This window comes from Podarcis melisellensis (assembly GCF_964234715.1).
Source record: "Podarcis melisellensis genome assembly, chromosome: 2".
In the NCBI taxonomy this organism is placed as follows: domain Eukaryota; kingdom Metazoa; phylum Chordata; class Lepidosauria; order Squamata; family Lacertidae; genus Podarcis; species Podarcis melisellensis.
Window position 1 is genome coordinate 4,775,052 of NC_138529.1, and position 26,932 is coordinate 4,801,983.

Genomic DNA, 26,932 nt, shown 5'->3' on the forward strand with positions numbered 1-26,932 from the left:
GAGCATATCATTGTGTTAATACAAAGCTGATCCATGCTTTCCTGTATAAGAAGATCGCAAGACTAACCTTTGTCTTTGTGATAAGGAGATGGAGGGAGAGAAAGGCAATATTGGCAGACTTCAGGGTTCTGCGGAAGAAACCATGAGGATGCAATAAATCTATGAAGGGTAAAAGGAGCTTGGTTTATACTAACAGTTAAGGCACATAGCCTACCTTTGCTATCCATGTTGTCCTACACCCTATAGTTGTGCATCTCTTATTCCTGTCCAAGTGCAGAACTTGACATTTGTCCCTAATAAAATTCATTTTGTTAGTTTGGCCCAGTTTCCAATCCGTTAAGATTTTGTCTGAAGCTGCGACTGTGCCTTGCAGCCTCTTGCTTTTATGTAACCATCAGAACCAAGAGGAGGGGTTTATACCTTGGAAAACCAGGAATTGGGTGGAGCAGAATGACTGCCAGTCTTTATAACTTATCCAGAGCGGACCAGTTAGTGGGCATGAGTAACTTAGGCCCACTGACTTTAACATGTCTGAACTCTGTATGCTTAGCAAAGAAACTTTCCTTAAGGCTGTTTGCTCAGAGCTTATTAAAAAAAAAAAAAACTCTGCCATTGCCAGTGAGGATAAGGCAAAGTAAGGATAAGGCAAAGTAATTCTCCTCAATGCCCTGGGTTTAATCACTGTTGTTTATGAAGTGTAATTCCATTAGTGTCAAATGAATGGTGGGTTGGGTCCTCCATTGTGCTGGCTGGATTCCAAAATGCTGCAGATGGGTGCAGTTCAGTTGATTAGAGTGTGGTGCTGATAACGCCAAGGTTGCTGGTTCGATCCTCATATGGGACAACTGCATATTCCTGCATTGCTGGGAGTTGGACTAGATGACCCTCAGGGTCCCTTCCAACTCTGCAATTCAGCTCCACATGAATGGGGCCAAATGGGATTTGCTGTTCTTTAGATGTATGAAATGCTAGACTTGGAGCAGGCCCATTGCAATTAATGAATGTGATTAACTTAGGCTCATTAATTTCAACAAGGGTAGTCTGTATAGGTCTGGTGGTGGATACAACCTTTGTTTATTTTGTGCATTGGAGTTTTTTGTTTCAAAAACACGCAGTAGCACTAAAATTGATTTGGGGTTAGAGCTTACAAAGTCCTCCCCCCATTTTATCCTTACAATTAAAGCAAATGGGCTAAAGTTACCTGAAAGTAAATTTAAGATGAGCATTAGGAGAAACATACTAATCATGGTAAGAGCAGTTTGGCAATGGAGCCTTCAATGGGAATGGTGTAACTCTGGAGGATTAGAGACTACACCTCCTGCCCTCTCTCCTTCTACTTTGTTATTTTATGCTTAAAAAAAGCATGTGATGTCCATGAATCATTTTGTCTTCCTCAATTTTTCTGCTGTGGTTGTGACTTCTAGAACTTCAACACGCCCACCTACCCCTTTTTAAAACTGAAAGTTGAGATCATAACAATTTTACAGCTTTCCGGGTCATGTGACCAGCATGACTAAACCATTTCTGGTGCAACACTGTGACGGAAGCCAGAGTGCACGGAAACATTGTTTACCTTTCCGCTGAAGTGGTATCTATTTATTTACTTGCACTGGTGTGCTTTTGAACTGCTAGGTTGGCAGAAGCTGGGACAGAGCAATGGGGCAGTTAAGTCCAGTCGAATTTGACTATGGGCACAATATAACAAATGTACACAGTACAGTACAAAAAATCCAACACACAAAATATTTCAAACCAGATCAAGCAGTAAAGGTGACCAGACAATACCCTCTCTTCCCAGCTGAAGATAAACTTGACCACGAAAGAATTACCCAAGAAAAGTATCATCAACTGTTGCAGATATGAATAGTCTAATGTCTGGAAGAAGAGAAATGCCTTTGCCTGGCACTGAAAATATGTCAATGTTGGCATTGGGCACATCTCCCTGGGGAGAGCATTCCATAAATGGGTAGCCACTACTGGGAAAAAAAACCTGTTCTTTTGTCTCTAGCCTCTGGTCTGCTGCACTGAGAAGGGCTTATGATGATATTATCTGGGTGCAGGCAGGCTCATAGGGGAAATGTCATTCTGTAAGGTATATTGGGGTACCAAGCTATGTAAAACTTTATAGGATAAAACCAGTGCTTTGAATTGGGCCCAGAAGTGAATTGGCTTAACATAACCCTCAATATATGAAACAAAATACAAAGTAAAACAGTAGTACATCATGTTCAGTAGTGCAACTAAACATGGACAGATCACACTGGAGGTGCCATTTCCATGTTTCCTGGCATCAGATTTTCAGGAATATCCTAGCTATCCTGCTGTATTCTGGGGCAATCTTGGCTTGTACCTACTGGAGGAATAAATAGTATTCACACTGCTGGAGAAACTTTCTCTTGGTTGAATCTTGAAACTTGAATTGTCATGGTTTATTGGAGAAATGAAGGGAAGCCTCCATTATGGAGGGCTCATCATTGGCCTCTATTTTCTCTTTGTATTGGGGAAAATCCGGGGCAGATGGAAATTTTATTAGCATTTATTGCAGGCATTAATAATAGTTAAACTGTGAAAGCCAGGCGTATCGGGAAACCTTGATGGAAGTGCTATCTCCTTCCAAGTATCCCCTGGCTAGTGTTCTTTGTGACCTTGGTGTTTAAGAGATGAATCTCATTTTGGGAACACCATGAAACCACTCCAGGGTTAGGTGGGATACCATATTAAGGGCTTTTCAGAACCTTTATGTTCTTTTATGTGCTCTTTTTTAAAAAAAAAGGTCACTGACGGTTTTGATGTCCAGGAGGCTGGAATTATGGAAATTACATGATTCTGCAAGAAAATATGTAACCATCTGATTCCTCAATATGTGTGGGTAGTTGTAACACTGGATAGAGTGGCTTGCAATGGCATAGTATTGAAGTTCCCCTTAGAGACACAGAGAGCAAATCTATCATCCATTTCTGAGTGTCAGCTGCTTTGCTGACATAGGCTAAAAGAGTAACAAAAGCAGGTGGAAGAGTAAAATAAGAGAGAAAACCCAAAGACTCAATTCATGCGACATTTCCACCTATGCACAAGCAGCCTTTGTGCTTGCCAGGCAAAATATATAAGCTAACATTGGTTGTTCTTAGCAGCCATCATACTGCCAGCATGATTATTCAACATAAAATTCTGATAAATGATACAAAGAATCAAAATAGGCCCTCACCAGAATGCTTACAAACTAATGGATTTGACAAAAATGGGAACAAAGGATAACATAGGGAAGAGAAAACCAAACATGCAAATGTAGCGGCCAAGTATAATGGCTTTTTGAGTGGCTGCTGATAGATATATTGTGGGTGGAAGGAACCCAGTTGGTCCTAGCCACACTGATCCAAAGGACCCTAGCAGACTCATCCTTCTTTTAAGCATAGAATTGTAGAGTTGGAAGGAATCCCGAGGGTCATCTAGTCTAGTGTTTCCCAACCTTTGGTCTCCAGCTGTTTTTGGACTACAATTCCCATCATCCCTGACCACTGGTCTTGCTAGCTAGGGATGATGGGAGTTGTAGTCCAAAAACAGCTGGAGACCAAAGGTTGGGAAACACTGATCTAGTCCAACCCCCTGCAATGCAGGAATCTCAAACTGGATTATACATGACAGGTGGCCATCCAACTTCTGCTTTAAAATCTCCAAGAAAGGAGAGTCCACCACCTCTTGTGGGAGTCTGTTTCACTATCACGGCTTCCAGATAGACTAGCCACTGATGAACCTCGGGAAGTAGGAACCAAATGGCATTTGCCAGTGCAAAGCTGATGTAGTTGGGATCTCGCTGTCTCTCCTTTTCCTTTTAGGCAGTTGCCAGATGAAAAAGGCCACTGGTGGAGGCTACATCCACTCTTGCTTGGTTGTACAGGTTGCATTATTAATTACAACTGCAGATCTTGAGTTCATTCAGGGCTGCTTACATATAGAAGAAACTGTCATGTGCAAACTTGCCCTAAGGCTCTTTTCATAATGAATTCCATTTTGAAATCACTGCAAACCAATTCATTGTAAATAAATGCATGGGGCTCTTCTTGTAACCAGCTTTGAAATGCTGAAATCTGAAGTGGCAGCGGTGGCACCCAGGATGGAAAGAAAGGGGGAGCGGGTGGGTGGGAGGGAGAAGAGAGAGACAAAGAACCATTTGTAGGTCGAAGTGCACTCTAGTAGCACATAATTATTGTCCGTTTTGGCCACAAAAGCTACAGTGCTGACCCCTTTGTGCAATAATTGGAGCCACAGAAGCTTATCTTATTGCTGCCTTGTTTGAGTAGCTAGCATTCCCAGCGAAAGGGTACTTTTCATCCCCCCTCCCCCCTCATTTTGCAACCTTGTGCGTAGAATCACATTTGTGTTGGTGTGCCTGGGAACTGCTGAGTTAGTCCATCCCATCCCAGATAATAAAAAGGTCGTTCCTGCCAGTTGCCTAGTCAGTTGTGAAATTCCAGCCCTAGTGTAGAGGGACCTGCCATAGTCACAAGAGCCTTGCAATAGTCTAAGTGAGTTGGCCTCAAACCTGCCTCTAAATTTTCCCATCTTTAGTCCCTCTCATATTGGTGGTTCTTAGCAACTTTCTACAATGCTTCTGAAGTGCATTAGCATGATGCCTCGCTGTAAAAGTGGCCCAGATCAAGTTGTGTCGCCTGCATAATGTTTGATGTTGTAGCTGTTCTATATTCAAAACTTACATAGTCTGGTGCAGTGGCTTACACAACTGGGCAAGCAAACCAGCTTTTTAAATTGTGAAGGAGAAGACTGGCGTTCAAGGAGGGACCACAACTCAGTGCTGGAGTGCATACTTTGCGTGCAGAAGGTCCCAGGTTCAATCCCTGGCATCTCCATTTCGAAAAAGGATCAGATTGCGGCATATGAAAGCTTGAAAGCGCAGAGAGCTGCTGCCAGTCAAAGTAGACAATGCTGGTGTAAGGCATTTTCCTAAGTTCATAACAGATCGTTACAGTTTAGGAGCTGTTGTCTGCACTTGTAAAAATGGAAATGTTTTTCTTTGCTCTTTAGGAAAACAATCCTTGTGTGAAATTTGCTACAAAGATAATGTTTGTGTATGGGTCTTCAACAACTTTGCCAAAACTAAAATAACAAGCAAATTTTCTCCCTCCACAGCTAAGCTGTACAGTTTAAAAATAACTGTCATTCTTATAGTTCAGTCATGTGGTTTGGTTGCAGCATCACATAATAACTTGGATGAGGCATAGCGGCATGATGTTACTGCTAGATTTGCAGCAATGCTGTACAGTCATACCTCGGGTTACAGATGCTTCAGGTTGCGCACCGCGCCACACCTGGAAGTACCGGAATGGGTTACTTCTGGGTTTCGGTGCATGCACAGAAGCGTAAATTGCAACCCACGCGTGCGCAGACGCCTCCTGCACGGATCACATTCGCAACCCGAGCGTCTACTGTACTGCTGCAAATCTTGAAAATGGAAGTGTTATAGAGTGAAATGTTTGAATGAATGAACAAGTAAATAAATAAATAAGCCGCCTGCACACATCTTTTGAAATTATTGGGAGTCAGGTACTCCAGAGAGACTTTGACTGTAAATGAGAAATTCTGTAAAATATTAACATCTGGTTTTGATTGGGAAAAATCTGGAGTGATGGGAAATAGTGGAGGTAACAGTATTCCCTTGGGTTATGTTGAGTACTGAAGCCAGTGGCACCTATCTGTGACAGCCCCAGTGGACTGATGATTTGACTTGGATAATTATGGTGCCTGCCAGTTACTTGTGAGCCTGTTTCAGGACTGGCCCAAGACTTGTTACCACATTCGCCTCTCCTGGTATGCCCCGTTGAGGACCTTGAGGTCCACAAATGACAACATTTGGGAGGTCCCGAGCCTCAAGGAGGTTAGATTGGTTTCAGCTAGGGCCAGGGCCTTTTCAGTACTGGCCCCGACTTGGTAGAATGCTCTGTCACAAGAGACTAGGGCCCTGTGGGACTTGACATCTTTCCGCAGGGCTTGCAAGACGGAGCTGTTCTGCCTGGCGTTTGGTTTGGACTCAGTCTGACCCTTATGCTTCCCTCGTCTTGTGGTTTTGATCTATGGGCTACTTTTAAAATGAGGCTGCATTTTAAATTGCATTTTAACCTGTATTTTAAATTGCCCCCCCCCATTATGTTTTTACTGTAATTTAACTGGTGTTAGCCGCCCTGAGCCTGGCTGTGCCTGGGGAGGGTGGGGTATAAATAAAATTTATTATTATTATTATTATTATTATTAAAATGAGTGGTGTGCCTCAGAAACGCTTGCAGTGTTGCAGAGGATCCTGGGGTGGTAACTGTGGATGATGTGAACTTGCAGACAATACAAGATTCATACCCCAGCATCCTCTCAGATCTTCTTGAATTTTTCACTCCAGATTCTGGTGCTTATTTAAAAATATAAATAAAAATTGACTTTATTAGAGATGGAGACAGGCAGGTATGACATATATTAAGGATTTTGCCCAGAATAAGCTTGGCCATTAGCTGCTCTCCCACCACGTCTTTGAAATGGAACTGTTGAGTTGCATTGCTGCAAACCTTTTGAATATGAGAGGGACTGGATTCCTTTGGAGCATAGCATTTTGCCTTTCTTAAGAAGTTCCCAAATAACAAACTAATTTGAAGAAGCAAGACTCACTCTTTGTTGTACACCTGCCTGACGTAGGAGGGAACCTTAGGTTAAAACTGATGCATATGTAACAAAACCCAGTAGGAAGATTTCTACAAGAGCCTTGTAGCTTCTTGCACAATTGTTTGTGCCATGCGTGAATATTAATGCAGAAGAAATATCCAGTGAATTTGTTCACTACTCTAGGTTTTATATGTCCCTGAAATCTCCAATCCAGGGGTAGGAAACCTGTGGCCCTCCAGGTGTTTGTTGGACTCACTCCCATCAGCCCCATCTAGTATGGCTGATGGCCAGGGATAATGGGAGTTGTAGTGCAGCAACATCAAGGAGCCACAGGTTCCCCCACACCTGTTCAAATCTAAATCACCTTCCCAGCAGCCAACTGATGCCATTCCCCCCCCCCCACTTGTTTCTTTAGAGTTCTACAAAAACTGCACAGAGATGGGATGCAAGCACCATTGTGCCCGGACTCTGAATGGCCCAGAGTGCTATTGCAACAGTACCTTCCAGCTGGCAGAAGATGGGAAAAGCTGCAAAGGTAGGTGGCGGCCGTAATACGGAACAGGAGAGAGTGCAGAAGACAGGCATCTGACAGCAGCTTCTAAGGAGGAAAAACATATGTTTGGTCTACATCTATTGTATTTTCTCTGATAGACAGTGTTGCTTGTCTCCCTGTTCTTCTCTTCCCCTCCCTCCCTCCCTCCCTCCCTCCCTCCCTCTCCCCCATCTCCTTTCCCCTCCTCCAATCATTTTTATTTTCAGTAGGAATTCATGGTAGACTGATTTGTGTTGTGGCTTTTAAAATGATTGTGTCTGGACTTTTCACCTTCACACGAAGCAGAAGAAATGTCAAGCTTGAGAGATACCATGAAATAATGAGCTAGTGCTGTTAGCTGTCAGTTCGGAGTCCTGGATTCTAGATCCAGATTTTCCATAGCAATTAGATGGCTCTCAGTACATAACTTACGCTGTCAGGCTTTTAATTGTGATGAACAAGAGCGTTATATTGGTGTCACTTTCAGTATGTCAGCTACATGTCACTTTCACTTTGTGAACATTTTTTTGGGGGGCAGAGGTAGAAACAGGTATGAGATAGGTATGCATCTAATAATTCAAGAGTGATACAGGCACAGCACTTACAAGCTGGGTGTTAAGAAATGTTTCATTTTTTGGGCTTGCAAGTTATGGCAAACTCAGTTATTCGGTATATGATTTTTTCACATGGAAATGCAAACTCCTTTTCCCATGGGGAGCTTTCATTCATTTCAGAGTGGCCTGTGCAGGACAGTGTCCCCGGAGTATTGTGCCCTTGGAGGAAGTGAGCATGTACTTTTTTATTTCAATGTTTTGGTTTTTTAAATCCTTGTCTTTCTGCTCCATTCATGCACTTCCACAGCAGCATTTTACTGAGCTATATTAGATATCTAACAGGTTAGTAATAAGTTTCTCATTCTTCTTCACAGATATTGATGAGTGCACTAATTACGGCACTTGTAGCCAAACCTGCACCAACCACCATGGTTCCTATGTTTGCAGCTGTGTTGAAGGATATCTGCTCCAGCCTGATCACAAGTCCTGCAAAGCTAAGAATGGTAAGCAAATCAGTCATTTCCCCCCAGCCTTGTGGTTTTCTGTCTTGTGGGCAAGCAGTGGTGGCCTGGTTTGCACTCTACAAAGCACTTTTACTGTGCTCACCATATTTTCTGATTAGTGGAGCACAGTCTGGAAGACCTTCTCACAAATGTTTTGGGATGCCAGTCATCTCATGTTGGCTCTCATAAAGGATGTTGCCAGCTTGATTCCTTGGGGACCCCCAGAGTGTAATTTAGGGCCAGAAATGCTCTTTACCCCCACATTTTGCACACAATTTACATACAAAGTCACAGTGCAAGTGCACATTTACAGTTATTTGCTTTTTGTGTAGGGCAATGCAAACAACTCACTTGAGTGTGAATGCTTTTTCACTTGGTGCTGGGCAGTATGGTAGCGGGACAAACTGCCCCATCACACAGCCTGCCTCTCCTCCCCTTTTTACATGTTTCTTTGACATATTACAGATGAGGAATTGACACATTTTGTGCATACTCATACTTTGTTACTGGGGGTGCCCCTTGGCTAGTGCATTTGCTGGACCTCATCCTAAAATGAGTAGGTCCTTTAAGAAAGATGTGCATCTGGGTGCCTAATCCTTGTTTCATCTTTGGCAAATCTGTTTCTTCAACAGAACCAGTAGATCGACCTCCAATCCTACTCATTGCCAACTCTCAGAACATTATGGCTACTTTCCTGAATGGTGGGTCTGTCCCTAACATCACTCCCACCAGCACCAAGCAGACCACAGCCATGGATTTCAACTACAGAGAAGACACAGTCTGCTGGGTCCATGTTGGTGACAGCTCTTCCCAAACTATCCTGAAATGTGCCAAGATCCCCAATCTCAAGGGCTTTGTTGAGGAGTGGACCATCAACATCTCTCTCAGCTTGCACCGTAAGTTGCTGCTTGCTGTATAGAAGTTCTCATGAACAGGCTCCTCCTCTCATGGAAAGACAAATTATTTTAGATTAATATACCAATTTACTTTTGCATACAAAAATGTTGTGTGGTTGATTCCCACCCTCACACCCTTCCAGCTTGTTGTTATTTTTAAGATGGTAAAAATGTAACTATTAAGTTGGCAAAATTTTGTAGAAAATGGAGCTTTTAACTGAGAAGACAACCATTTATTTTATCATCATTAATCTTGAGTGAAAGAAGTGAAAAGGAAGAATTTGGGATGCATTGGAGGGTGGGGCAGAATGTTGTCTTTCGTAGATGTTGTCCCTTGAGGTGAAGCTATTACGCTTTAATATACAGATGGAAAACCGCTGAATGGGGAAGCTGAACAATTGGCTTAGTCACAAAGGGAGACAATGGTTGAATAAGGATTTTTTTCCCAGTCTCTTGAGACCAGCACTGCTAGCTAAACCATCTTGCCTCTTGTCTGCTACTTGCTCATGACTGTCTTCTGCCTCTTCTTTCATGGCAAGTTGCACAGTTGAAATAATATAAACATTGAACTGGAGAAGTGGAATTTCAAAGACTCCATACAATTTGGAATTTATTTTACAGCAAACTTTATGGTAAAAGTTAGGTTACTGCCAAGTTAACACTGCCTCCTTTGGTAGCCACCTTCCAGGCAATTTATGGATTAAGTGATGTGATGTTCCTTTTTGGCAGCATCTTTCTATTACATTTATCTGTCAAACAAAGCATCTGCACAAGTACAGTCTTATCCGCTTACGTTTTCTCTCTCCTTTGCTTTAGACTCGGACCTAGTTAGGGGAAAGTGGGTTTAAGTCAGTCTCTAAAGCGAGGCTTCAGCTGTTGCCACTTCTCCCTGTTATATTTCTTAGGCAGAATGCACACCTGAGGCTCTCCCGATGTCGTGGGGCTAAGCAGTGAGACAATGCAGTTAGAACCAGCTTATCCCAGAATAATTTGTGCCAGATCCATTATGTTTTACAAATTGCAGTTTAGTGAAGAGAAAGACTTGATCATTAAATGGAAGAAAGCAAAAACATGCTCAGCAAATTTACTCATTGTGTAGGTGGATCTGAGTTCCGGATCAGGACCATAGTGGTCCATAGTGGACCATCTGCAGTCCTGATCTGGATCTCCTGCTGTGGCTATATGCCCTGCAAAGAAGGCTTCTACTCATGTTAAGGCTGTTTCCCTCCTGCATTACATTGTGAATGCAGGGGAAGAACAGGACTAATTGGCATCATAGTGGAGCAGAGGATCAAATTCCTTCCTCTTCGTTATATGCTATTCCCTTGTAGCTTCTATTTAGTGAGTGAAAACAAGTTTAATGCCACTTCTAGTTTATTTCTTGGTATTCTTGTTTATACGAACCTTTTAGTTCGTAGTCCTTACAATGCAGCTTACATCAGAGTAAGTAGCAATGTAGAAAGGGATCTGGGTAAAGACCTTTCATACACACTCCTGAGGTTTCTAGACCAATGTCAACATGCTCCAGTAAAGACAGGCTGATCTGAATCTGGACTGGGGTACCTCTGGGCCCCAGACAGCTCTCTAGTCTAACTCCTGCCATCCCTGACCGTTGGCCTTGCTGGATGAAGCGGATGAGAGAGGAGAGGTCCAGCAGCATCTGGAGGGCCACAGATTTCCCCATCCCTGGTAGAAAAGAGCCAAGCAGGCTCCTTCCTCTAAGCAGTAGGTTCCATGTACAGAGAAGGGCTTGGTGCACCTTCACTTTATGGGAGGTCTGAAGAAGTCTTTGGGCCCTCTTCAGTTTTTCTTGATTCTGATTTTAATACATTCACCCTGCTCTCTTATTCAGATGAAGGCTCAGGTTTGTTTGCAAAAGAAGAAGAAATCCAACACACAATTTTTAAACCACAAATTAATACAAATAGTGTTAAAAGTCTCAGTCATTAAAAGGTTTTCAGCATCATGATGTATCACCAGCCAAACACCATGGTTTGGCAAGAAACCATGATGTTGAAACAAGCTGTATTGTACCCAGCCGGTGAGGCATGGGGTGAAACTGCCTCAGTTTTCATCACAGGAGCTGAGGTGCTTTCACCCCAGTGCCTTGTGGGCTGGGGCCAATGCAGCTGGCATTAGCCTGTCACCCATCTGCAGGGCAGAAAGTCTCCTTCCCCCAACGGAGCAAGTCCCGAGGTCCCTGCCGCTGGCATGCAAGCAGCAGGGACCTCGGGGCTCCTTTGCAAGGCTCCCTCCGCCTTTGCTGGCACAGGGGGTTCGCCTGCTTGGCCCCTCATGGCTGTGGGGCACACACCCATGACCCTCGTCAGAGGAGTCTGAGGGAGTCCCAGCCCCATCTCTGGCTTGTGCAAGCTGGAGGCGAGGGGGGTGGTCCTTTAAACATCTCCGTTAAGGGGTGCACAGTCGCAGACCCCTCAATGGAGAGCTGTGATGGTGCCCGCACTTCCTCAGCTGAGCAGCTACAAACTGGAGATGGCCCACATCTCTGGCATATGTGGGACAGGAAAATGCTAATTCTTAATAGTCAATATCTACTAGTTAGGAACATGGTCGTTTGGTACACAAGCCCCAAATGAGAACCAAAGAAAAGGATAGCTATTTAACTGGTATAGCTTCCCATTGGAACTGGAATTTTCACAGCTTTTGCAAATGTTCCTCGCCAGAAGAGGAAGGGTATCTTCTGAATCCTCCCATTATGGTTTTCCCTGTATCTAACACAGTAATTAACACCCTCTCAGCCATACTTTCATAATGTGTCTCAGCACCCTTGTGCAGAAGGTCAGAGTTGTTGGATGGATAGGATAGCAGGAGGCAGCAAATTTAAAAAATAGATATTCAAAAACAATTCCAGAAGCCCTTGTTTTCTAATTTTCTTGGTTGCTAACTGGAAGGCTGGCATGTGAAATTCTGCACTTGCCTTTGAAAGAGGCAAGTCGTTCTCAGTGGTTGTGGGGTAGACTGCTCTTGAGAGGCCTGAATAGGGTGGGGTTGCAATGGTCCATGGAGGAATAGGATCCAGTCCAGAACTTGGTGGTTTGGCTGCCCCATAGACAGAGGAACCTCAGTGATCCACACCGAATTTGCAGGAGTGACTAACTTTGTGGCTCAGTCACTTGAAAGTGATTTGTGGAGCAGGTGGCTCCGAAAGAGCTGCTTTTTATGCTGTTACTTTGTGCATGCTTTTGGGTGGAAGCCTGAGCTACTTTGTGCTATCCTTTGTTTAAAGCTCAGTGCAGGCCGTGTTTAACACTGTTCCTGTAGGTAGCTCTTAGGAACCCAGGCTCCATTGTGTGCTGCATGCTCTCTGTGTCTCTCTGTCTCTGTCTGTCTGTCAGTCAGTCTGTCTGTCTATCTATCTCTGCCCTCCCCCTTTTGCTTTTTCTCCAGAAAGCTGCATAATGTCAGGACAAGTATAAGCCACATGTTGAAATCTAAGATTCCTCAAGTAACTTGTGTGCATTATTGTTGTTTTTTGCTTCTTCTTCTTATTTATTTTAGTACTGTACAATTGTTGACCAAATAGTCTCTCTTTCTCAGTCTGAAGGTAGTGATTTAGAAAATACTTTTTTATATATATCTAAGCCATCTGGGAGGAAGGATGACTCATAACAGAGCAAGCAGCACAGGCATGGCTGGATTCTCTGTAGAGTTCTTCTTCTTTAAGGACATGCTGCTGGTTGTCTGGGGCTTGGTTTTTTCCATGGCAGGCAAGGATAGTGATGTCATAAAGGGAGACCTTGAGACATAGGCAGTGACATTTATTTATTTAGCTGCTTAACTACAGTGGTCTCTTAAGCAGTTTACAATGCAAGAAGTAAAACGTCAGTTCAAACGATAAAATCAAACTTCAGTTAAAATTCCTGCTGCAATGATAAAACAAATTCTTCAGTAGGCACCTGAAGTTCAGTAGGCCTATCCGACCTCAACTAGAAAGGTGTTTCATAAAATTGGACTCAAAATACTGAACACAAAACTCCTGGTGGTCATGAGCCCTGCATTTGAGCTATGGGGGATCACTAACAGTGACTCCACTGAAGATCTCAGTGATCTGGCAGGGGTATAAGGGATTAGGTGGTCCTTGAAGTTTCCTGGACCCAAATTGTTAAAAGCCTTGTAAATTAATTCAAGAACCTTGATCCTGGCTTGGTAGCATATGGGCAGTCAGTGCAAACTTTTGAACATTGGAGTTATAAGCTGGCAATAGTCTGTTTCTATCAGCAGTCTAGCCGAAGCATTTGGCACCAACTAGAGTCTTCTGATGAGACCCAAGGGTAGCCCCACATATAAAGCACATTGTAATAATTGAATCTTGAGATTCCCAATCCGTGAATCACCATGGCCAGACTATCGGCTGTAGTTACTGTAACAACTGCAGCTGGTAAAAGGCACTCCAAGCCACTGAGGCCATTGAGCTTCAAGTGACAAAGGTGGATCGAGGGAGTGCAGCCCTATCCAGAATAGGGAACTGGTGAATATGCCAGACACGGGAACCCACCCGCCCTCAGTTCCTTTGTCTTCCCAGGGCTTACATTCAATTTAATGGCCGTCATCCAGTAGAGCTGTGTGTCCTCAGCACATTGATGAGACTTTGTCCACAAACTGTTAATGGCTTCATACAGATGTTAATCAGCATTGGGGCACTATAGCTTGTGGTACACCACAGTTGAAAAATCATGTAGCTGAAGCAGAGTCTTCCAGTGCTGCTCTCTGTGGACACGACCCTGTTTGATCAGATATACTAGATTCAGGGGCAGCACATCCTGATTCCCCACTTGAGGCAAAATGGGAACGGGCCACCCCCACTGTTCTGCCTCTCTTACCTGTGTTGTGTGATGGTGTCCATGAAGCACGAGCAGCAGTGGCACCAACTTCCGTCAAGATCTTTCAAGATCTCACGAAGTCTCAGAAGATCTCATGCGCTTTGTGAGTTCTTGTGAGATTTGGGTGAGATCTCACTGGAAACCACTGCCGCTGCAAGGTATGGGGGGCATTGCTGAACCACCCCCTATTACAAAGGCTAGCTCAAGTCAGTAGCACATGAGACTCTTAATCTCAGGATTGTGGGTTTGAGCCCCGTGTTGGGCAAAAGATTCCTACATTCCAGGGGGTTGGACTGTATGATCCCTGTGCTCCCTTCTAACTCTATGATCTATGATCCCTGGCTTAACTTTCAGCAGACAATGTGCCCTCAGGTAAATGTTATCTCTAGCTGGGTTCTGATAATGGAAGTAGCTGGCTGTGGGGTGCATTCCTGTGAGTATCTGGAGAGGGAGCGACTGCAGTGGGGTAAGATACAGACAGGTAGAGAATTCTGCACCCTTCACACATGAACCATTTTTGCTTTTTAACACTCACTTTAGGCATAATTGGAGGCAGCCTCTCATCATAAAAAGTGGCTCTGCTCTGCTGCCATCACAGCCTTGAACATTCCCAGTGGCTCTTAATACACCATGTATCGTTTTAGGAATAGGTAGCAATATTTGAGGCCTGCTTGTCTTGCTTTTCAATTCAAGCTTTTGTTTCCACCACTCTCTCTCTCTCCAAGAGGCTACCTCCCTCCCTCCTTTCATTCTTATGCCAGACAAAAATAGTCTGAATCCTTTGAACCTGGAAATGGGCATGGAAACAGCTTCCTTCCAATGCTTTCCCTTTGATCTGAGGCAGTCAGTCCACTGCAGTAATGGGAAAGACTATCACTTGGTGATGCTGTATAAGTTGCAGATGACCTTGGACAAATATAAATGTGTCCTTGAGGTGATTAATAACCTTCTGTGCATGGCATTGGTGGGACATCTGCTGCATTATTCAATCTAATTCTGCTGCCTTGAAAATGTTGAAAGGGTGGGGTAGGCATTTAAAGGAAGATCTAGAGGCATGAATTCCTAGTGAAGAAATGGTTGGAGCATGTTGATTTGCATTAGGGATTGAATGTGCCCTTTTCACTGTCTATAAGAATGTAATAAGATCCCTGTTGGATGAGACCAATGGCCCATCTAGTGCAGCATCCTGTTCTCACAGTGGCCAACCAGTTGCCTCTGTAGGAAGCCTGCGAGCAGGACATGAGCACAGGGCAGCAACAACGCTGCCTGGTTTCTCCCTATTCTGTATTATGGGCAGGCAATATCGTAGGATCAGTTTGGGTGGTGGAGTTGGTGTCATTGTCTTCCCAGTTGAGTGCAAGTCTACTCTAGGGAAAAGGTACCTGCCCAGGTCACCATTTACGCTTGAGAGCACCAAAGCAGAAACATAGAAAGTTTCCTGTGCATGAGCATGTGAGAACAAGAGCTGCTGGAATGTTTAACTTCCTGTTCTGGCTGAACAGTTCAGCAACATTGGGGAAGGGATGTTGCTCAGTGATAGAGCACAAGTTTTGCATGAAGATTGTCCCAATTTCATTCCCGGGCATCTCCAAGTAGAGTTGTCTGAACTCCTAAAGAGGATGTAGCACACAGTTGAAATATCTAACTTGCTTCCATGGTATTTGGTGACGACTGTCAGCTTGAATGACTTTAAAAGGAGATTGGACATCTTCACAGTGGGCAAGGCTATCAATTGCTCTTAGTCTTTATGGCTCTCTAGTACTTCCATGATTAGAGCTCATATGGCTCTGTGCACCAGTTGCTAGGGTAGAAGAGTGAGACATCTTCTTTGAAGGTTTCTGGTTGGCTGCTGTGGGAAACAGGATGATGGAATATATAAGCCCCTGGTTTCGTATGGCAGGGTTCTCCTTATGTTCTGGCATTGCTTTTGACCATTACTGCAATATGCTTTTGTTGTGATGTGAAATGCAGACCTGCACTTCAGAGGAACATGGATGTGCCTCAGACACGTGAGAAAGTGACTGTGCAGGCAGGTGTGGCCTTAATGTGAGATGTTTTACTAGTACACAGTGACTCAGCCACACTGAAACACTACACCTTCCTCTTTTGACTGCCATGAGCCACTTTTGTCCTGACTGGATGCAGAGGAAATCCCTAGCCATGCTTTCGGACTGTCAGGCCTAGGGGGAATAGTTGAGAGTGCCAGAACGTTCCCCCATCTCGCCCACGGTGAGCCTAGAAAGGGTGTACATCATTAGCTCTCCTAGTTCCTCTGGTCTGAGCACCAGCAGGACTTGGAAGAGCCAGACTATAGTGCCCGGTTTTCTGGGACAGTGATCCTCCCACTTCCAAGGGTGATCCCACTTCCGAAATAAATCATTGGAGGCCCCAGCATGACACCAGTGCCTCTATTATGGACACAGGCCATGTGGATGACAACCATTTCTTCTTGGCTGTGCCAGATCAGCTTGGCAAGCCATGATGCTTTTATACTGGCTTTGCGGATGCTGTAGTCATGTGTTTTCAGCCAATACAGTTGTGTGCATGTTAAGGATCTCAGTGCCATTTACTTTATGCCTTGGGAAACCAATTAGCCTGCAGGGGTGGTATCTCTACCACGCTCCTTTGGAGGCAGTGAGGATTACAGTGCAAAAGAATTCAGGTGCTACAGTAGCAATCACAGTTACATCAGCTCTTCAGTTTCAATTTGAATTATCTACTTTTTAAAAAATCCCATGGACAGTCTGTTTGCTTCCAAGGTGATGAGTTGGCCCATTTATGACAACACCTGTATATAGCTGGATGCCTGCTCCTCTTGTTGCCATCAAAGCAGCTAGCCAGAAATAGCTCTCCATACTGTAAGATTGCAGTGACTCAGTCTGCTGCATATTTTCGAATGCTATTTCCCTTAAGGAAATTACCAACCCCCCCAAGGAATTGGCATGTGGACAACTTCACTCACATTCTCAACTGACTACCAGATTCACCCCATTTTACTAGAGTTTCTTAACATTGCACATTTTTCTACAGGCCTCAGACCAGTCAAGCACCTGTGCCTTTACTTTTCACATTCCGTGGGTTGTTCCATAGCAGAAGCTCTGTGACGATGAACTAAGCTATAGGCAGTGATGGGCATTCAGAATGCTATTATGGAACTGCAGCAAACATTTCACTTATTTATTACATCCATTTTCCACCTTTCCTCCAAGGAGCTCAGGGTGGCATCCAGTGATACCTTCCTACTTTATTCTCACAGCAACCAAGTAAGCGTAGGTTAGGCTTAGAGCGTATGGCTGGCCCAAGATTGCCCAGTGAACTTAGTGGCTGAATGGGAATTGGAACCTGGGCCCCTCCTAGCAGCTGCACCACCCGGGCTGGCTTCATATCCAGAACTCTGATTCATAGAGCACAGGTGAGAAGAGTAGGGATTTTTCAAAGGTCATCATGCAGGTCAGTGATGGAGCCAAGAATCGTACCCAGGTCTTTTGTCTTCCTAGTCATGCAGTTGGGGAGCAACACTGTGGAAGGATGTTGAGGAATTTATGCATTTGGGAAGTTAATTCCAAGGTTGCTTTGAGACGCCAAGCTCTTTTTTAATAGTACCTGGGGAATTGCAGCCTTTTAATTACGGTTGAAGGGAATTGGAATTTTGTAAATAACACCATCGCCACCTCCGACTTCCTTCCCCCATTCAAGTCATAACAAGAGATGTGCTCAGCATCAAGTGGCCTACTAATCAGAAACTGCAAAGCTGACTAAAAGGCCCTGGGCGGCTTGGAATGTGCTGTGCCTTTCCAGGAACCGCAGGGACCTAAAAGCACATCTGTAACATTGCCATTGGGTGGAAATAATCCTGATTATTTCCAGGAGGACTCATCCACACGTTTGCTTGACCCATATTTTGATCGTATTGTGTACTGATTAATTTCTCCAGGTTTGAAAGCTTTTCTTGTTGTTCTGTTGCTGTGCCTTGCAAAAATCCGATCTTACTTGCTGAATCGGATCTTATCAGATGTGCAGAAAATCTGTAGATAGATTTTGCTTAACTGAGCTTTAATTCAGTGAGTATGATCGGATTTTCTCAAGGCACAGCCGCAGAACAACGATAAAAGCTATTGGACCTGGGGCAAGTACACCATACAAGCAAAATATGGGTCAAGTGAAAGTGTGGATGAGCTTGTAGTGTCTGAATGGTGACTTCTCTTGGCTATGTGAGGTCTTTTGATGCTGCATCCACTATGTGGAAAAGAAACATAGGCTTCCACAGTGACAATTTTCAACGATTGCTGCCAGTAGCTTGACATGTCTCCCCACCCCCTTAAACAGAAAGAAAGTGAGAGTGAGAAGAAGTTACTACAGAGTTTGCAAAGAAACCGTATCTCTGTTGAACTGTTTGTGTACCAACCTGATGCTTGGTTACTGAGTTTTAGGTTTTCTTTTAAAATAAAAATGGAAGAAAGATCCAACTGCAGTCCATATGTACTTTGTTTCCAGTCTTGCTTTATTTCTGCTTGTTTTCCTTCAAGATTTGGAAGTGGTCTCTTGCTTTTTCTCCTGGTTTAATTGTCATCCCACATAAAAGAGCATTTTGCTGAATCCAAGCTATTACACTTACCGTCAAAATAACAGACATTTCTCTCCCTACTCCCTTTCCACTTAAAAATGAAAGTAGGAAAGAAATCTTGGGTAGAAGAACGCCTTTTCACATTTAGGGACGGAAAGAGAGTAGTTCTTTCTTTACCTGAAAAATTTCTTCTTTCCCATGATCTATGCAGATGGTTTGCTTATCTTTGGCTGAAATTGGTCTGGGCCAGATTGCTGATAATGGAGCAGGTCTTTTGAACCAATTCCCATGCAGGAAAAGCAACAACACCCAAGTAGGTTCTGAGCTGAGCGGATGTTTCAAATCACCCATAATGGGCTCCTAGTTGTAATTATGGGCTCATCATTACAGGGTTGGGACTCAAAACCCTGCGGAGTGCAATTTCGGAAGCAACCAGTTTCGTGGCTATGATTCCCTTCTTGTTACAAAATCAGCAGGCTCTCCTTAGCTTCAGTGGGTGCAGCCTAGATGTTCAGCTAAATGTTCATCTTGGAGGCTTCAATTTCCCAAGAGGCCAAAAAATCCTTGACTACCAGACATTTTAAAAATACTGGTTGCTTTTACAAAACCTTTTTCCATCAGCAAAGTCCAGTTTTCTCACTTTAACAGGTAAATTTAGCTTGCAAAACCCCCACAAAAGAACAGGTCAGAATCAATTGTACAATAACATGTAGCATATGAGACACGGCGGTAAATTAAAGTGGTATGTAGAGAGGCTGTGAAGGACTTTGAGTTATAGCCATTTCATGCCAGGTTATATAAAAAAGGGGAATGAAAACTACCAGTATATGGTGTCAGAATCTTTGTTCTTGTAAGCTCTTGAAGGACTTTTCTGCAGTGACAAGCTATGTGTGTGAGCAAGAAAATAGTTTGCAACCTTCTAGTTCCTCAAGTCTCTACAATGCAGCACTCTTCTGTTGACTGAATCCAAGTAATGCCTCTGAATCATAGGAGCCTTAGAGCATGGCACCAGCTCATACATAGCCTCTATCCAAAGCAGGACACTTATTCACGTTTAGTAAGGCCAAGAGGCACCCAAGGCGGCTTGCCCAGTACAAGTCTGTGGCAGAAGCTTGGTTCCAGCCTTTCCTTGAACCTCTGGCTTTGTTGTAAGTCACCCTTACTCTTTTTCCTCATGCCCCTTCCTTGCTCCTTGTTCTTTACCGGGGACTTGAAATGACAAGCGTTGAGACTCACTAAACACAATTCACTGACAAACAAGCAGTGGCATTTATATTTGAAGGTGAGAAGGAACAAAGTAAGTCTGAGCTGATGGCTGCCCAAAGATCCTCCAAAGGGCTGATCCACACATCCAAAATAGAACTTGGCTTAACAGCCATTTCCCTCTCCTTGGGAAATCCTGGGAACTGTAGCTCATGAATCAGGGGGAGAGTTGTCAGCATCCCACCCAAATCTACATTCCCTGGGATTCTTTGAGAAAAGCCAGGGCAGTTGGACTGATATAAATCTAATTCAAAACTTGAATCCATTGCTTTGAGTCCTACCTTCCAGAGCGAGAGAAAACATGTTTGCTCCATCTACCATGTGACAGCCCTTCAGATATTTGAAGACGGTTTTCATATCTCCTCTCAGTCTCCTCTTTTCCAACTCCCTCAACCATTCCTCGTAAGGCTTGGCTTCTAGACCCTTGATCATCTTAGTCGTTGTCCTCTGCACCCGTTTTAACCTGTTGATATGCTCCTTAAATTGTGGCGCTCTGAATTGGACACAGTATTCCAGGTGTGATCTGACCAAGGCAAAATAGAGTGGTACTATTACTTCCCTTGATCTGGACACTAGACTTTAGTTGATGCAGACTACAATAGCATTAGCTCTTTTTTTGCTGCTGCATCACACTGTTGACTCATGCGAAGCTTGACCCCTAGATCCTTTAAACATGTACTGCTAGTAAGCCAGGTGTGTGCAATCTTGTATTTGTGCACCTGGTTCTTCCTGCCTAAGTGCAGAGCCTTGCATCTGTCCCTATTAAAAGTAATTTTGTTAGCTTGGACACAATTATCCAATCTGTTAAGGTCATTTTCAATTCTGAATCTGTCTTCTATGGCATTAGCTACCCCTCCCAGTTTGGTGTCATGAGCAGATTTGATGAGCATCCCCTCAATTCTTTCATCCAATTCATTTATAAAGATGTTGAACAACAATGGGCCCAGGACAGAACCCTGTGGCACCCCACTTGTCACTTTTTTCCAGGATGACAAGGAACCATTAATGAGTACTCTTTGGGTTCAGTCAGTAAAGCAGTTACAAATCCACCTAACAGTTACCTTGTTCAACCCACATTTTACCAGCTTCCTCGCTAGAATATTTGTGACCCACTTCTTTCTTTGTTTTTGATCTGATCATGAAGGCCTGTGAAACTAGCATGCTGCACTCAGTGTGCCCAGAAACTTGTGGCCTATTTTCAGACTTTTGTGTGCACCCCCCCCCCATTTGTCTCAGCTCATCATCAATTTCGGAAATTATTGACCTAAAGGTGCCTAGTTCGCAAGGCTGGGTATCCGTGGCAGGACACAATCACTGGATTTGTTCCTCCATTGAGCATTTTGGAATGACTGCTAGCCTTTGTAATCTTGATCTAAACCTCCTCTTTATGAATGCATTTTCTGCAGCCTTGTGGCCCATTGACAATGCCTGTGTTCATTTGCAACTGGGTTCCCTTCTGACTCTGATCCTCCAAACAATTTCAGAAGGAAATCGGCTTTCAGGTTCTTAGACCTCTAAATACTCATAGCTTAGCAGGAGGCAGGCTTCTCAGACTTTTAATAATTTAATGCCTTTCTCTGTGCAGCTTGCGTTCCTTACACACATCATGTGCCTGCCTCTTAATGCTGTGCTTTATATGAACAGTGTGTTTTCAACAATCTCAGCAAGGGGTGGCAACTGGGTGCCAATAGGTTAGTATTAAGACAGCTCCCAGTGGCACAGTATGTAAAAATGGAAGTGTTGCTATGCTGGCTTTAGATACATAGGCCACTCAGCCCAGGATCTTCCATATGTACTGGATACCAGCTGGGGTACATCAGAGGAAAACAGTTGAGAAGCCTAATCTACCCTTCACTTCCTTCCTGGCCAAAATAGAACTTCCTTCATTGGGTATCTTGCAGTGAAAGAAGACTGTGTGTCATCCTTCTGACAACACAGAAATGAAGAACCAGGGGCCCGCCAGATGTTGTTGGACATGTCTTTAAAAAAGACGTGAGGATTTAGTTTAGTTTGTTTTTTCTTTATATCTAGAATATTTAGCAGGGTTCAAATGGTATCTTTCAGAGAAAATATTTCGAGACTGTTGTTCCTACAGTGAGCAGGAAGCCAAAATAAATCACCCAGGTGTTACTAAAAAATACAACATACTGAAAATAATGACACAAAGCTAGTTTTAAACCATACCAATTCATCAAGGCACATGTTCTGAAGCCCTTGAAGCAGCATGATGAATCTCTTCCACGGTTTGGGACTGATGCAGATGCTGCCTTCATGGACCCTGAAAAGAAATGGAATTTATTTAAAGCTCAAATCTGCCCTATCCTGAAAGCCAAGAGCAGGAAACATGTAAAGCAAACTTAAGCACAAGGCACAATGTGATTGTCACCCAGCAACTGCCTTGGCTCATCTGACTGCTGCCTACCAACCAACCTTTAATAGCAGATGGGTTTTAAAAGTAATTTAGAGATGTGATCTGCTGGAATAAAATATATGCCCTCTTCCAAAAATCTGCTGTGCCTTCTTCACTCTTATTGGCTGGATGTGGGTGTTGGTTGGGGTGGAGTTGTTCTAGACTGTCCAAATATTTACCTTGAAGAGTCTCTCTTGATGGGTTTCACTCCATGTTCTGAGTTTAACTTGATCACCATCATCATGGTTAAGAAGAAATGGCTTTATACGAAACATATGGTTTGGATGTTTTGCTTGAGCAATCTGGATTGTTTTACTAAGCTGTTTCATAGTGAACACCGCACATGGGAAAGTTCACATGTCAGAGAGAAGGCTATTATGCTGGCTTTCTTGGCACATCAGTTTTCCATTCGCAGGAGAAAAGTTTTGATGGGTGGCAGGGAGACAAGACTTTTGAAAATGAGTGACTTCTGTGCATACTCAGATGGTACTCCAACATGTAAGAAGACCACAATATACCCCCCATCCCCCTGCTCACATTTGAACTGGTTCTGTGCTGTTGATCTGTGACGTGGTGCTTGTTACAGACTATGTTCCCAGCAGTGTGCATTGGAATGTTGTCTGCTATTGCATCTAAGAGCATTTCCCCAGGTTTCTGGAAAATGTCAAGTGAGACTGCTCCTTCTCTGCCTTTCTCCTGCTTCCATGCTTTTCTTTTGTGACATTTGGGGGGGGGAAGGGGGGTCATCCAAAGTAGCATGGAGGAGCAAAATAGTGGGACTCTTGGCCAGGTGAGACTTTCTCAACCTGGTGCCCCTCCAGATGTTGGACTCCAGATCCCATCAGCCCCAGCCTCTGTGACCAGTAGTCAGCGATGGTGAGAATTGTGTTTCGGAAGCATCTGGAGGGCACCAAGTTGGGGAATAAACGTCTAGATTGTGTTTCCAAATCTAAAAAGTGAGCAGTCTGACCACACTAAAATGTCTTCCTAATCCTTGAGGCAGGCAACAACTTTCCAAACAAATATGTCCAAAAGGCTCAAATTCACCCACAGCCTAACAACAAATCTCAAAATCTTTCTAATGTCAATGAGCAGAAAGCTCTCTTGGATTTAGGACACACTGTGGGGAGAGAGGGAGAGAGAGAATATCAAGCAAAATTCCCCCCTTTGCATTGAAAACTGTTCCCTCTCCCCCTCTGTCCCCAGGCTGCCTAACTCTTTCAGCCAAGAAAGAGGCAATGATTTGAACTAACTTGGCAAGAAAATGGAGCACTTGGTAATTTCATCTGCCGTGTATTCTCTTTAACCCATTTTATTCCTTGGGACAAGAGAAGTCTGAATGATTTCACCCCTCTCAGGGCTGTTTTTAAGAGAGACCTAGGAGTATGGAATGGGGATGGGGAGAGAGAATGATAAATGCGTAGGCTCAACCTCTGCTCCTCCGGCTATATCTGTTCTATAGATCTATATTGGTTTACCTGTTATTCCCTTTTCCCAGGGAATTCAGAGACTTGCAGGATTCTAAAAGAATGTGAGGTGAGGAATCTCAGATGGCCATGGAATGCAGAGTATGGTGGCATGGGATGGGGTGGGAATCTTGAGAAAAGGGCATGAAAGGGTGAAGAGAAACCCTGAGCAGGAACATTTCACACTGCAACTTTTTGCTGCAGGTCCCACTTGTTATTACTATTACAAAGATGTCTGCCTATTCCTAGAACCTGCTGGCGGCATAATTAATAGCTGTCTGGGTCATATCTGAACGACTTGTTCTTCCCTGTATTCCTCTTTCTGCCTACAGCCCACACTGTGTACTTCAGGGTAAAACATAGCAGCCAAAGAGAAATCCCTAGATTGATTGCTTCCAGCAGCCAAATGATTAGGGGTAATTTGAGCAACAAGCTTGCACTCTCCTCTGCATCTTCCTAATAGGAAAGCTAGAGGTCCATCTTTCTTGAATAAAATACAGTGGTACCTCAGGTGACATACGCTTCGGGTTACATACGCTTCAGGTTACAGACTCTGCTAACCCAGAAATGGTGCTTCAGGTTAAGAACTTTGCTTCAGGATGAGAACAGAAATTGGGCTCCGGCGGCGTGGTGGCAGCAGCAGGCCCCATTAGCTAAAGTGGTGGTTCAGGTTAAGAACAGTTTCATGTTAAGTACAGACCTCCGGAATGAATTAAGTACTTAACCCAAGGTACCACTGTACTAGGGAGCATTATTGGAGATGGTTTTGTCCAGTGCTCCCCCCCCCCCCCGGAACCCAATGGTACGTAGTAACAGCATCTCTCTTTTGTTGTTAAAAAGTGTGGCACTTACTGTAACAATGGTGAGTACCGGCACCTCTTTTTCTAGAAAAAAGCACTGTTTTTGTCACATTCTGGTCATCCAGCAGGTAGATCACATCAAATAACACTGACGCTGTCATCATCAAGTTTATTTATATGCCACTTTTCCATATTGCGCTCAAAGTAGCTCACAAGAGCAATATCACCGATATGTAAGCCATCAACACATTTCATGTAGTATTTAAAAGCCACACCGGCAAGCTGACAAAAACATTAAGATTGCATTAAACATATGAAAAACAATTTAGGCTAAGTCACATGCGTGCAGTCCTGTGTTGCACACAAAATGCAGATAGCTACAGAAACCTTCATATAAACCCTTTAACACATGTGTCTGCTTGCCCATTTGACACCACTTGCCTACGTTGCTTGAGACGACTAGTAAAGGCCTATCTTTTTTGCTTAGGCTCCCCCTGGCCCTTTTTTTGTCAGGGACTAGCAGGGCCCCGAGGAGTGGGTGGCAGAGACTGTCTCAATTGGTGTAGTAGTAGTAGTAGTAATATTTATTTTTCTATGCTTTTATAGTACTGTTCTGCTAGTTTTGTGTTGTATTTTTGTTTTGATAATATTGCCTATGTTCTGCACCACTCTGAGATATTAATCATAGAATCATAGAATCATAGAGTTGGAAGAGACCACAAGGGCCATCGAGTCCAACCCCCTGCCAAGCAGGAAACACCATCAGAGCACTCCTGACATATGGTTGTCAAGCCTCTGCTTAAAGACCTCCAAAGAAGGAGACTCCACCACACTCCTTGGCAGCAAATTCCACTGTCAAACAGCTCTTACTGTCAGGAGGTTCTTCCTAATGTTTAGGTGGAATCTTCCTTCTTGTAGTTTGGATCCATTGCTCCGTGTCCACTTCTCTGGAGCAGCAGAAAACAACCTTTCTCCCTCCTCTATGTGACATCCTTTTATATATTTGAACATGGCTATCAGCTAATCAGTTTACAGTGGCCTGAGTGATGGGCCTGTCTCCTCAGGAAGGAGTTTCCTAACTGCAAGACTGCTTAAATGCTATGCCCATTTTGACACTCTCTGTGTCATACATGTCTGCCTGCCTCTTACTTCCGTGTATTAGTTTGGTTGGGTCCCACATCCAAGCAACTCCAAAGACAAAGGTGCTATTAGGAGTGGAAAGCCAGAAGTTGGGGATGTCCAAGGTTTTCCCCTCCGTTAGGAAGGCCCCATTGAAGCGCCCAGAGATGGCAAAGGACTGTACAATAACGGATCAATGTGGCCAATAGACCACAGCAAAATTCATAGAGCACATACTGGCTTTGTTTGGGGAGCTTGCACAGACCCCATGCCTGAGATAATCCTTTCCTCATACATGAGATTCCTTCCTATTGTGTGCAAAGCTATTCCTCTGGTTTATCTAGATTTAGTGCTCAACATGGTTTCATTTTTGTGAGTTATTGGTAGTGCACATCTACAGGCCTGCCTCATTCCTCCCAAGAGTTAGATGCGGTTCTGCATTCCAAGGATGTTGGGTATAGACTCTGCTTCTGCAGGAGCAATTCAGGCCTAGCAGCTTGGCAAAGAGCCAGCTGTCAAGTCCCGGGTTAAATGGACTGTGTTAACTTTTTATCTTTCAGGAGGGAGGGGGAAGGAGGAAATGAAGTGAGAATGCTTTAGGTTACATCACTAGGGGGACAACTGCCTTGTTAGACAGCTGTCAGGAACACAGATTCCAGGAAAGCTGAAAGCTACAGCCCACACAATCCTTTCAGGAGCTTTACAGTAACTTGCAAAGCTCAGTGGGTTAGCTTGTGTGGTTACATAACGCCTCCCCCCCCCCCATCCTGAAATACTGAATTAGTTTTGCTGGGAAGTAATTGGGCTGACAGCCCTGTGCCGCTACCACCACCCGCCCCTCAGCATTTATATTTTCCACACAGGTATTGCCTAGAATGGCTGATCTTCATTTCCAGCATGGTTCTGAGCTACCTTCTCCCCCTGCCAACAGAGGCGATGAGAGATTATTTTTATATGTGTATTTCAAGTCTTTTCTTTCCCTCCCGCATCCTAAAATAAAAGAGAGAAATGAATTGGAATCACTGCACACACATGGCTTCCTGTGCAGTTTGGAACAAAGTGAGGAGGCACATGGATCAGCAGGGGGGGGGGAAATGCAGCTAGGTTGCTTGTGGGGGCAAACTATAACACCCTGCTTGTGGGATTTGCCCTGACTGCCAATCTGCTACTGCGCAAGTTCAGGGTGCTGGTATGAACATTATAAGGCCCTATACTCTCTTTTTTTTTTTTATAAAAATTTTTATTAAGATTTTTTACAGATACATATTTAACAAACAAAATAGGTTTCATAACATCTTTTCATTCTATTGCGGACTCCCTCACG

General features: G+C 43.9%; 1 protein-coding gene across 5 annotated transcripts in view; it reads left to right on the plus strand.

The window, feature by feature from the left end:
• Window positions 1-26,932, plus strand: part of LRP1 (LDL receptor related protein 1) — a 314,457-nt gene that overhangs the window by 116,755 nt on the left and 170,770 nt on the right. For all 5 annotated transcript variants that reach the window (XM_081900693.1, XM_081900695.1, XM_081900694.1 and 2 more), the window contains 3 exons: window positions 7,076-7,195; window positions 8,121-8,249; window positions 8,882-9,145. In XM_081900693.1, the coding sequence (XP_081756819.1) occupies window positions 7,076-7,195; window positions 8,121-8,249; window positions 8,882-9,145 (513 nt within the window). The remainder of the gene's footprint in view (window positions 1-7,075; window positions 7,196-8,120; window positions 8,250-8,881; window positions 9,146-26,932) is intronic.